Source organism: Coregonus lavaretus (assembly GCF_964263955.1).
Source record: "Coregonus lavaretus genome assembly, chromosome: 9".
In the NCBI taxonomy this organism is placed as follows: domain Eukaryota; kingdom Metazoa; phylum Chordata; class Actinopteri; order Salmoniformes; family Salmonidae; genus Coregonus; species Coregonus lavaretus.
Genome location: NC_139996.1, coordinates 11,333,075 through 11,345,897, shown reverse-complemented (window position 1 = coordinate 11,345,897; position 12,823 = coordinate 11,333,075). Strand labels below are relative to the sequence as shown.

At 41.1% G+C, this 12,823-nt stretch overlaps 1 protein-coding gene and 1 pseudogene across 3 annotated transcripts in view; one reads left to right on the top strand and one right to left on the bottom strand.

Annotated features, from left to right (window-relative positions):
- LOC311134863 (cortactin-binding protein 2-like) overlaps positions 1-3,634 on the top strand; it is a 98,898-nt pseudogene extending 95,264 nt beyond the window's left edge. Inside the window, exons 19-22 of the transcript in view lie at positions 1,711-1,824; positions 1,969-2,070; positions 2,303-2,425; positions 3,620-3,634. The product of the transcript in view is annotated as a cortactin-binding protein 2-like (transcript). The remainder of the gene's footprint in view (positions 1-1,710; positions 1,825-1,968; positions 2,071-2,302; positions 2,426-3,619) is intronic.
- A 754-nt stretch (positions 3,635-4,388) lies between these two features.
- Positions 4,389-12,823, bottom strand: part of LOC311134633 (cystic fibrosis transmembrane conductance regulator-like) — a gene marked incomplete at its 5' end in the record, with an annotated part of 84,559 nt that continues 76,124 nt past the window's right edge. For both annotated transcript variants that reach the window (XM_084168368.1, XM_084168369.1), the window contains one exon: positions 4,389-5,540. In XM_084168368.1, the coding sequence (XP_084024494.1) occupies positions 5,325-5,540 (216 nt within the window). In that variant the 3' untranslated portion in view covers positions 4,389-5,324. The remainder of the gene's footprint in view (positions 5,541-12,823) is intronic.

Below are 12,823 nucleotides of genomic sequence, written 5' to 3'. Positions count from 1 at the left end.
TACAATAAGGAAAAACTCCAGGTAAAAATACACGTTATCTAGTCCTTGGCCTATATCCTAATCTGACTTTGGTGCAGGTCATGTTTTTCTTCACATTACCGTCTCTGGTAAACACACAATATCAAATAAAATCTATGTTTATTTGTCACATGCACAGGATACAGAAGGTGTAAACGGTACAGTGAAATGGTTACTTGCAATATCAGAAACAGAAAGTGTCCAGATAAAAATATTTTATAAATATTTTATAATTATTAGATGACGCTTTTCCGACACACTTGTCTAAATTGATGGGTCATGTGAAGGAAATGCTATAACCACCCACAGCCACATCTAGCTAAGTGGATGGGTCACTATTGTCTAGACATGTACACATGTTCACGAAATACAATAATCACCCCGAGACACATCTGGCTAACTTGATGGTTCATGTAATCATCTAGCTAGCTAGCTAAATAATGAACCGGCATAATCCCAACTCATACTACTACCAATACAAACATTGTCATAGCTGTAGTATTAATCTGTAGGTAGCTAAAGCTAACCAATTAGGTTAAATGTTAGCTAGCTAACATTAGGCTATAACTAGCAATGCACATGTATTTCTGATTAGAATAATATTACTACACAGCTCATACACGTAACATTAGCTAGCGAGCCAGCTAGCTAACAGTAAGCTTTAACTTGCAATGAAAATGACTTTCTGACAAAATTATAAACCTATAATATCTGAAAATGTAGCTAGACTCTTACCCGTATACATGGATGAACGCTTCACGGCAGACTGGAACCATTAAACTTTTTGTTTGTAGCTACATCTTGTTTGGCCAGCATTGCGTCAAGTCACTCCAGTTCACACTGACCTTGGCATGTACAGAAAGTAGCCCATCACTTTTTCCAACTGATCTGTCGACATCGCCTGCTAAATTCAGGGCATCAATGTTGTTGAGAAAAGTAGCAAAACATTTGTAGTTCTCGATGGCTAACGTTATATCTTTTAAAAAACAACACAGTAGAAAGGACAATCAACACCTACTGAACAGCTCACGTTATAGACAGAAGCATTCTACATGGCAGACCAATCCAAACTCATCTTCTGGCATGTCCAGCCCATCCATTATCTCAGCCAATCATGGCTAGCGGGAAGGTTCCTGTCTTTTCCATAGCTAAACCAACTAGGCTCTTAATTTAATAATTGTATTCTTATTTACGGATGGAAAACAAGTTTGTTATTAAGGCACATGAAAGTCCACATGTTCCATAAGGCATTTCTGCCAAAAAACGCAGTTTGATAAACAAAAAACTGTTTACGTTCAAATGCCTCTCCTGTGAAGTAGTGACTTGCGACATACGCCTAGTTTCCTGAAACGAGTCACAAATGTGTGTATTGCTGAGAGCATCCAGCAGGGGTCAGTGTAGTTTAACTAAGTTTGTGCTGATCTTTGTACTGTACTGATGTTGTACTGTACTGTAGTGTGATTGTACTGATGTTGTACTGTAGTGTGATTGTACTGATGTTGTACTGTAGTGTGATTGTACTGATGTTGTACCGTTGTGTGATTGTACTGATGTTGTACTGTACTGTGTGATTGTACTGATGTTGTACCGTAGTGTGATTGTACTGATATTGTACTGTAGTGTGATTGTACTGATGTTGTACTGTAGTGTGATTGTACTGATGTTGTACTGTACTGTACTGTGTGATTGTAGTGTTGTAGATGGGGACCATGTGAGTCTGTCTCTGTGTTCTGACAACGAGACTGATCTGATCAGGGAGTTACAGACCTCACGTGCTCCAGCAAGTCAGAGCCAGATATCAGCAAGGTACCACACACACACACACACACACACACACACACACACACACACACACACACACACACACACACACACACACACACACACACACACACACACACACACCATGAGGTTGACCTTTTCTGCCGGTTGTATTTCTATACGTTGCAGATTGCTCAGTCCAAGGAGGACTTCATTGTCTTCTCTGGCTCTCCAAGTGGACAATCTCTCCATCGCAGGACCGACCATGAAGCAACAGCTCGACCACAGACGGTGAGAAAAGTACAGTCAGTTAGAGGCTGTGGTATTGAACACAGACGGTCAAAAGGAGGTTTAACCGAACTAAAGCACTGGTTATGGTTTTACAGGCTTCTATTCTCAACTAATTCACCTCGTTTAGTGCAGGCTTAGAACACAAATGTGAACTGTCTGGTGGTCCCCCAGTAGAGGGCTGGTAAAGAGGCCCTCTTGCTTTTCTGTCTGTATGTCTGTCTCCCCTTTACAGACCGGCAGCCGTCACTCCACCCCCATCCCCGCCCTAGGCAGCCCCTTGCAGCAAGATGCGATCGACGTCCCAGCCCAAATCCCAGCAACAGGGGACAAAAGCCACGGGCCAGCAGCAGCAGCAGTACCTCCGCACCACGAACACCCACTACGACCACTAACCGCAACGCGACCAGAACTGAACCAAGCAGCAGCAGCAAAACAAGGCAGCAAAACAAAACAACAGCAACAACATCAACGAAAACAACCAACAACACAAGGAAATTTGGATCCTACACCGAGACCTGCATGAAACAACAACAATACCAAGTAGTAGATTAACTCCCTTTCTCCTCTTTTCCTCCTCTTTCACCTTCTTTCTCTCCTTCCTTCCTTCCTTCCTTCCTTCCCACCACTCTGCTTTGATCCCTCCATGTTGTAAAGTTAGGATTAATGACGACCTTTTAGTATTTGTACTTGTTATCCGTACTTGTTACACTGTAGAACAATTGTGTACTTGGGGACCATAGTTTTATGATATTATACAGTATTGAAGTATTGAAAGGAGTTCAAAAAAAGAGACATTCGCAGGGAATTATGTCAAAAGAAAAAAGAAGTACTTAAAACAGGTTTTATGTTTTTGGGTGAAAGAAAAGAAACAGGCAGTTTTTTGCTATTACGTATTTTCGAATATTCAAGTGTTTTATGTTTAAATAGTTGCAAGGTTGGTTTAAATACTGTTGAAATGAATAAGGGTTTTACCAAATATTTGTAAATAAGAATTATTAGTAACCTTAATGGTATATAGATTGGTGTATGTGATATTAAGCTTGTATAGTAAAGAACTCAAAAAGAAAATAAAAAGAAAAAAAACCTTGTATATATGTTTGTAATAATAATAGGAGAATTTGGTTCATAACTTTTCACTTGTTTCAAAGTGAATGGAATGTGATAATAAGTAAACGTAATTGCAAACACAGGACATTTTCTTTCTTTTGACTATAAGCCATAAATAAATACTTTAAACTACCCAGAATTCCATCCGAGTCACGGCTCGATTCACCTTTGACCTGTAAGTGGAGCCCGATTTATAAATTTCAAAGCAGCACGTTTTGTTTTTTCTTTCTTTTTTAAAACGTTTTATTTAATTTTGGGAGGGGGGGGTGTGTTATTTTGAATGGCCATTGTTGATTTATGTACAGGATATATTTTAGTCAACCTTTGGTGTTCTGTATGATAGCTGTCTGAAGTTTAAAGAAATGTCCTGCTTCCTTTAAGCACAACCATTAAAACTGCACTGTTAACCCCAAGTCCTCCACCTCTTGTCTTCTTACACCAGACCACTCTCCACTGAGAATTTAAAAGAAAAGTACTAGATGCTTCACAAATCATTTATAAGGAAAAGCAGTAACACTTTACTTCAAGACTGCAGGTGTAATTCTCTATAACTTGGGTCATGTTAAATGGGAGAAAGTCATTGAATTAGAAAAACACCTTCATTACACAGAAGCCACGTTTATACCTGGTGCTAACATGGGTCCTTTGTCCTGATCTTGTCTACATTTTGATTGTGCCCACATTTCCAGAAATGTGTCTACAACACATGGTATTAAAATGTCTGTTATCCATCCACTGCATTGTGATCAGATATCCTGGTCCCTTCCTTTATGCAAATTTCACAGCTATTCTTTCAAAATAATATTGATTTATTGTAAGACTCATATTGATGTAATCAGTCAATGGTGCCACCTGTCAATGACTTTAGAGGGCAGAATAATGATGATTGAAATGGTTTCTCTGTCCAGATCTGTCTACACTTGTAAGATATCCAGACACAATGTGTGTCTGACTACATCCGGAGGTGGGCAGGATGATCTGATCACGATCGGATCACAATGTGTCTTTGATTGTCTACACCGGTCTAAAAATGAGGTCACAATCAGAATGTGGACAAGATCAGGACAAATGGCAAGGTTAAAACCAGGTATAAAAAGGGCTAGAGAGTCTCAATTTGTAAGTCGCTCTGGATAAGAGCGTCTGCTAAATGATGAAAATGTAAAATGTAAAATGTCTCCAGGACCAGAGGAGAAACGCTGTCTTACCAATGACCACTCATAAACTTTTCTCAAAATCGTTTTACTGGAAATATAATCAATTGAAAACAAAATATTATTGATTCTGGAAAAACAAAACAAGTCGTTTATACATTTTTGGACATGTCTGTCCCATTCCTATGAATAAGAAATAGCTTTGTTTTTTCATTTACACTGTAAAAAAAAATCTGCCATTGTCACAGTTAGAATTCAAATTGTTTTGTTTTTTGCATTTGATCGTTTATTTTCCTTCCTATTAACCCACCAGGCCACCATAAAAAAACTAAAGAGTACCTCAGGTTTCTTTAAAGTGCATACAAATAGAAATATAAGGCTACTTGAGGTTCATCACTTGTCCATAGCATCACCCATCATTCCCATTCCTGTTTTGTATATTTACAGCTTTGAATATGTTGCCCTGAGGCACTAACCTTAAGCATTGGGAGGGAAACACAAAACTCAGATCAGTGTCTGTATTTACAGGCAGCTTTCCATTGGGGTTAGGGACCCTATACTTTTCACAATCTTGGCCAAAAAGTATGGGCTTATATTCAAACAAAACTGGCATCCCAATGTTATTAAAGTTAAACAAAACCTCCCTCTGAAAACGCCTGGACGTTGTTTTGGATTGAACAGAGCCATACCGGTACCAATAAGGACCCATCAAAGAAAGGGACGGACCACATCTCACATTCACACTGTTATCATCTACACTAAAGGGAACTTGGCTCTTTCTCAATTTGTCTTTTCACGACTTCTTGCATCCTCTCTCTTTACCTCTGTCTCAACCATATTGGAGGAGAAGTTCCAAGGTCCCTCATCTCAGGCCTACTTCTCCAATGTGTTTTGAGAAGGAGTCGAGGAGAGAGGATGCAAGGAAACGAGGAAAGTTCAATTGAGAAAGAACATTTCAGAAGACAAAATGGCATCCAGTTAATCCGGGGCTCCTCCTTACAGACGTGTGTCCTGGACCTCGTCCTCAGCCTCCTCTTGCAGGGCGGTGATCTTGGGCTGCTGGGACTGAGGGGGTCGCTTGCTGGAGTTGAGGCGGTGCAGGGGGAAGAGTTTGAGACGCTCAGCAGCACTCATGGCCTGCTTCAGGTGGCTGGTCTCGTTCAAAAGCTTCTGAATGGAGTCATACCGCTTCATAGAACTGCCCTCAATCATCTGGAGGGGAGGGAGAGAGGGGAGGGATGAGTTGGTTGGTTCCAATGGCTACATGGGTTAGACCAGGGGTGAAAGTAGATTTAATTTCTTACAGGTACGGGACACCCAAGTGCTTGCATGCATTTTTTTTTTATACTACAAAAATAACAGGGTAGCCTTCCCTGCTGACACTGACAAACAGATCAATAAAAAAGATGTTGTCCCATCCATATAATTGGCATACGAAAAGGGGAGATACAAATACAATATGACGTCCATCTAACCTGGAGGAGGAAATTATTGTCTAAAAACAAACAAAAGTGGCATTGACCCAATGATAAAGACAGTGAATATGCACACTCACCGGTGATATGGCTGATGCTCTCCGCTGGTGCCAATAAGATAGGCTACTGTTCGCTCAATTAGCCTAAATTAATATTTTTTATAATTAAAAGACTCACCTCACTCAGCAATAGCCATTTGCTTTCTAAACAGTTTTTCTGCGATTGTATTTTGAAATATTTCGATATGCCTGGCTGGGTCTCTCTGCTTTTCACTGACAGTCACAACTCAACAATTATCTATTTGGTATTTGCAGGGCTCGCTGCCCAAATTGCTGGCCCTTCTGACTGTAGGCTATGCGATTTAAAACAATTCACAGCTCTTTAATTTTTTTAAGAAGCTAATGATCCTCTGTGGCCAAATCATGATTTCTGGTGTAGTAGCCTATTTTGAATGATTTTATTTATTTCAATATAGACAGGAGTAAGCTAATTAGGCTATATCATTTGACAATTTAATTCAATTTACTTTAGGAAAAACTTAGCTTCCCCTTGCCTTATGGACACGCCACCTATGACTTTTAATGTGGCATAAACACAACCAGTCATGATGTTTTCATCTGATTGTCAAACAATCACTTAACAAATAGCGCTCCTGTAGGCTACCCGCGCACATTCGTTCACTCACAAAATAATTCCAGCATCCAAACCCCAACAGTGCACTGTGCACCCGTAATTTAATGAATGAAAACAGACATCTGTTACCAAACACCTACGTGTATTGTAATGACATTCTGCGATTGTCATTAGCAGTGGCGACCCCATCATGTTTAGAGCCCCACCTGTTTAGCTAAAATACAAATAAAAATGTTTTGCATGTTATTTCAGTTTGCAAACAATGTAAAAAAAAAATATATATATATATATATATATGAGTTAATAAAGCTGCATACAAAAATGGTATATTTTTTGCTTTCCTGAGTAAGGCAGATCCAAAATGCAGGTGTTTCAGCCTAGCTCCGTGCTTTCTGTGGTGGTGGGGCAGCCAGCAGAAAATATGGAGCATAGGGGTTGGTAATGTTCTCTAGTTGCGCCGTGATTGGCTCAGTGTTCTGTCACTCATGGGGACACTACGTCACCGCAAAATCTACGGGGAGAGCTCAAAAATTCAAGCCCCTTGGGTGCTGCCATAGAGTTACATTAGAAGTGCTCATCCAAGAAGGCTCAAGGTCATTGGCCACAGCTAAAATGACGTCAAATCACATTATATCTACAGTAGCTTTGATTGGACTGATCATGTCAACATCATACTTTCAAAATCTTAGCTAGCAAGCTAGCAGTCATCATCATGAATCAAGTCGACAATGGCAAGTCCTTTTCAATCCTTGTCATATGAAGAGAAATTCTGAAGAGAAATTATAGATAAAACGTATCGGTGCTCATCGGCCATTGGATATAAACATTACACAACAAGTTGGAAATCGCAAATTCAACAATGAGTGGTTTGGAAGGAATTAGTGGCTAACTGCATGCATTGCAAAGCAATCACTAGCCTGCTATTCAGTGGAGTGGACGTGTGGTCCAAGTCCAGTTTAAGGGTCTCTTTTCCAAGCTTAAAAGGATAAACATTCAACATTGGCCATGCTGTCAATCCAGCATGACTTCTGCCACTTTCAAAACAACTGGAAACTCGGAACTGGGAAATCTCAGATTTCAGTGAGTTCAAAACAACTGGGAACTCAGAAAAAAACGAGCTCTGACTGGGAAAATACGTTTTGAACGGTCATCCAACTCGGAATTCTAAGTCAGGAACTCAGGCCTCTTTCTAGAGCTCCGACCTGAAGATCACTAACGTCATGATTCAACCTTGATTTTTTCAGAGTTCCCAGTTGTCTTGAAAGCACCATAAATCCAGAGAATGCCAGACTTTGATGACAAAGTTTGATGACAAAATTTGCCCACTAATGACCGCCACGACACCTTCCCGTTCAAGTGAGCACAACAAGGTGAGTCCAAAAATGTATTGTATGCTGCTGCATAAATTATGTAATATGCCAGGAGATACAGTGGCTTGCAAAAGTATTCACCCCCCTTGGCATTTTTCCTATTTTGTTGCCTTACAACCTGGAATTAAAATTGATTTTTGGGGGGTTTGTATAATTAGATTTACACAACATGCCTACCTCTTTGAGGATGCAAAATATTTTTTATTGTGAAACAAACAAGAAATAAGAAGAAAAAAACTGAAAACTTGAGCGTGCATAACTATGCACCCCCCCAAAGTCAATACTTTGTAGAGCCACCTTTTGCAGCAATTACATCTGCAAGTCTCTTGGGGTATGTCTCTATAAGCTTGGCACATTTAGCCACTGGGATTTTTGCCCATTCTTCAAGGCAAAACTGCTCCAGCTCCTTCAAGTTGGATGGGTTCCGCTGGTGTACAGCAATCATACCACAGATTCTCAATTGGATTGAGGTCTGGGCTTTGACTAGGCCATTCCAAGACATTTAAATGTTTCCCCTTAAACCACTTAAGTGTTGCTTTAGCAGTATGCTTAGGGTCATTGTCCTGCTGGAAGGTGAACCTCCATCCCAGTCTCAAATCTCTGGAAGACTGAAACAGGTTTCCATCAAGAATTTCCCTGTATTTAGCACCATCCATCATTCCTTCAATTCTGACCAGTTTCCCAGTCCCTGCCAATGAAAAACATCCCCACAGCATGATGCTGCCACTACCATGCTTCACTGTGGGGATGGTGTTCTCGGGGTGATGAGAGGGTTTGCGCCAGCGTTTTCCTTGATGGCCAAAAAGGTCTTATCTGACCAGAGTACCTTCTTCCATATGTTTGGGGAGTCTCCCACATGCCTTCTGGCAAACACCAAACGTGTTTGCTTATTTTTTTCTTTAAGCAATGGCATTTTTCTGGCCACTCTTCCGTAAAGCTCAGCTCTGTGGAGTGTACGGCTTAAAGTGGTCCTATGGACAGATACTCCAATCTCCGCTATGGAGCTTTGCAGCTCCTTCAGGGTTATCTTTGGTCTCTTTGTTGCCTCTCTGATTAATGCCCTCCTCGCCTGGTCCGTGAGTTTTGGTGGGCGGCCCTCTCTTGGCAGATTTGTTGTGGTGCCATATTCTTTCCATTTTTTAATAATGGATTTAATGGTGCTCCGTGGGATGTTCTAAGTTTCTGATATTTCTTTATAACCCAATCCTGATCTGTACTTCTCCACAACTTTGTCCCTGACCTGTTTGGAGAGCTCCTTGGTCTTCATGGTGCTGCTTGCTTGGTGGTGCCCCTTGCTTAGTGGTGTTGCAGACTCTGGGGCCTTTCAGAACAAGTGTATATATACTGAGATCATGTGACAGATCATGTGACACTTAGATTGCACACAGGTGGACTTTATTTAACTAATTATGTGACTTCTGAAGGTAATTGGTTGCACCAGATCTTTTTTAGGGGCGTCATAGCAAATGGGGTGAATACATATGCACGCACCACTTTTCCGTTACTTATTTTTTAGAATTCTTTGAAACCAGTTAATTTTTTAATTTCACTTCATCAATTTGGACTATTTTGTGTATGTCCATTACATGAAATCCAAATGAAAATCCATTTAAATTACAGGTTGTAATGCAACAAAATATGAAAAACGCAAAGGGGGATGAATACTTTTGAAAGGCACTGTATGTATACTGTAGCTAAGAAAGTAATGCTAAGTGTATGTTGTGTAGTAAGCTGTTAGTAGCCCATGTGCCTCACCCTAATAATTTGATCCCCTTTCCCCTCATAATTTAGCTTACTGTTCTGACTTGGTGGTGCACATGTAGCCTATAGCCTGTTTTAGAGAAATATCATAATCGAGTATTGTAAGAGCTTTCATTGTCTGCTTATATGCCCCCTTTATTTATCCTACGGTTCTGACTTGGTGTACAGGGAGAATATTGTAAGAACGGCCCATGTTCTGAATTCTGTCGCTGTACATTTCAAAAGTGCTAAACAAATAGTTATATTGACTACGTCTGTCCTAGCTCGCTCATGAATGTCTTAATCGAAATTACGGATTGCCTCTTATCCGCTCGTCGTCCCCTTATGCATTAGTTTGTACATCTCAATTGTCAGTAGAAACCACATTTGTTTAAGCAAGTCAGCCATATCAGCTATTTTTTTTTAAAGGCAGGAAATTAGGCTGAATGAACTGTTTCACTGCCACACAAGGCTCCACTGATAGCCAGGTGTAACAGTGGTAAGGTGTTGGGACTGCTGATTTGACTCTGCTGTTGGGACCACTTGTGGGCACCATTTGTCACCGTTATAGTCCAATTAACATGTTGTTAAGTGTTGTGTTGTGTAGTGGCTTTGCTGGCATCTAAAAAAATTATTGGGAGTTTGCCCCACCAAGATTTACAGGCTAAAATCACCACTGGTCATTAGGCTTACACTTGTAGCCTGAATTGATGCATCCAGTGTTGTCCATGCGCGCCTCGGTCTCGGCCACTCAGCTGCGCGAGTATCTTGCCACTCATCTCCGCCTTGACAAAATGCAAGTGTTCTCCTCAAACCACAAAGCAATTTGGAACGTATACCACCCGGTTTCCAGTCAATTTGCACATTTTTTATGTGGCTGACATGCAGTAATATTAAACAATGGTGTAATAACCTATCGTTTTTGGGCATGTTGTATTAATTGTGATAGGCTCACGTTTTACAGGTATGGCGTACCCACACTATTTATTTTGCTGGGACACAGTACTGGGCCATACCGCCTTACTTTCACCCCCAGGTTAGACTGAGCATACAAACCACAGTAAAACTGCTGACAATGTGGTACAGTAAAGGGCTAAAATGAGAATGATGTGTTGAAAATGTTCCAGTGTCAAGCACCCAGCATCATGTCTTAAAGTGCATTTGGAAGGTATTCAGACCCCTTTTTACACATTTTGTTACGTTACAGCCTTATTCTAAAATGGATTAAATTGTTTTTTTCCCCTCAACAATCTACACACAATACCCCATAATGACAAAGCAAAAACAGGTTTTTAGAAATTTTTGCAATTGTATAAAAAAACAGCAACTTAAATATCACATTTACATAAGTATTCAGACCCTTTACTCAGTACTCTGTTGAAGTACCTTTGGCAGCAATTACAGCCTCAAGTTTTCTTGGGTATGACGCTACAAGCTTCGCACACCTGTATTTGGGGAGTTTCTCCCATTCTTCTCTGCAGATCCTCTCAAGCTCTGTCAGGTTGGATGGGGAGTATCGCTGCACAGCTATTTTCAGGTCTCTCCAGAGATGTTCGATCGGGTTCGTCCGGGCTCTGGCTGGGCCACTCAAGGACATTCAGAGACTTATCCCGAAGCCACTCCTGCGTTGTCTTGGCTGTGTGCTTAGGGTCATTGTCCTGTTGGAAGGTGAACCTTCACCCCAATCTGAGGTCCTGAGCGCTCTGGAGCAGGTTTTCATCAAGGATCTCTCTGTACTTTGCTCCGTTCATCTTTCCCTTGATCCTGACTAGTCTCCCAGTCCCTGCCGCTGAAAAACAACCCCACAGCATGATGCTGCCACCACCATGCTTCACCATAAGGATGGTATTGACCAGGTGATGAGCGGTGCCTGGTTTCCTCCAGACGAGACACTTGGCAATCAGGCCAAAGAGTTCAATCTTGGTTTCATCAGACCAGAGAATCTTGTTTCTCATGGTCTGAGAGTCCTTTAGGTGCCTTTTGGCAAACTCCAAGCGGGCTGTCATGTGCCTTTTACTGAGGAGTGGCTTCCATCTGGCCATTCTACCAAAAAGGTCTGATTGGTGGAGTGCTGCAGAGATGATTGTCCTTCTGGAAGGTTCTCCCATCTCCACGGAGGAACTCTGGAGCTCTGTCAGAGTGACCATCAGGTTCTTGGTCACCTCCCTGACCAAGGCCCTTCTCCCCCAATTGCTCAGTTTGGCCGGGCGGCCAGCTCTAGGAAGAGTCTTGGTGCTTCCAAACTTCTTCCATTTAAGAATGATCGAGGCAACTGTGTTCTTGGGGACTTTCAATGCTGCAGACATTTTTTGTGCCTCGACACAATCCTGTCTCGGAGCACTACGGACAATTCCTTCAACCTCATGGCTTGGTTTTTGTTCTGACATGCACTGTCAACTGTGGGACCTTATATAGACAGGTGTTTGCCTTTCCAAATCATGTCCAATCAATTTAATTTACCACAGGTGGACTCCAATCAAGTTGTAGAAACATCTCAAGGATGATCAATGGAAACAGGATACACCTGAGATCAATTTAGAGTCTCATAGCAAAGGGTCTGAGGACTTATGTAAATAAGGTATTTCTGTTTTAGTTTTTTTATACATTTGCAAAAAAATCTAAAAACCTGTTTTCGCTTTGTCATTATTGGGTATTGTGTGTAGATTGATGAATAATTCTTTTTATTTAATCAATTTTAGAATAAGGCTGTAACGTAACAAAATGTGGAAAAAGTGAAAGGGTCTGAATACTTTCCGAATGCACTGTATGTCACTGTGCCTGCCTTGTCATGCTGTCTGCTTGTGTGAACACAAACACAGGTCACTTATATTTCCCAAACAAACAAACATGCGCGCGCACACACACACACACACACACACACACACACACACACGGCCCACATCATGCCCTAAGTCCCTCAAACTCAACTCTGGACCTCAAAGCCAATTCCACTGCATTTTTTCATTGTTTCCCTCTAATCAGGGATTGATTTAGACCTGGGACACCAGATGTGTGTAATTAATTATCAGGTAGAACAGAAAACCAGCAGGCTCCGGACCTCATAGGGTAAGAGTTGAATACCCCTGCGGCCTACGTCATGGGACACTGTTAATCAAATAAGTTATTTACACTGAGGCTAACAAATGGCGATGCCCTGATAGAAGAATTGAATTACACTAAAATGGAGGATAAATTATTTAGCTGGTGATTGTCGCTCTATTCTCAGCTCCAACAGGGAAATACTAAAGCATTTTATTGGAAGAGATGGGGGGGTAAC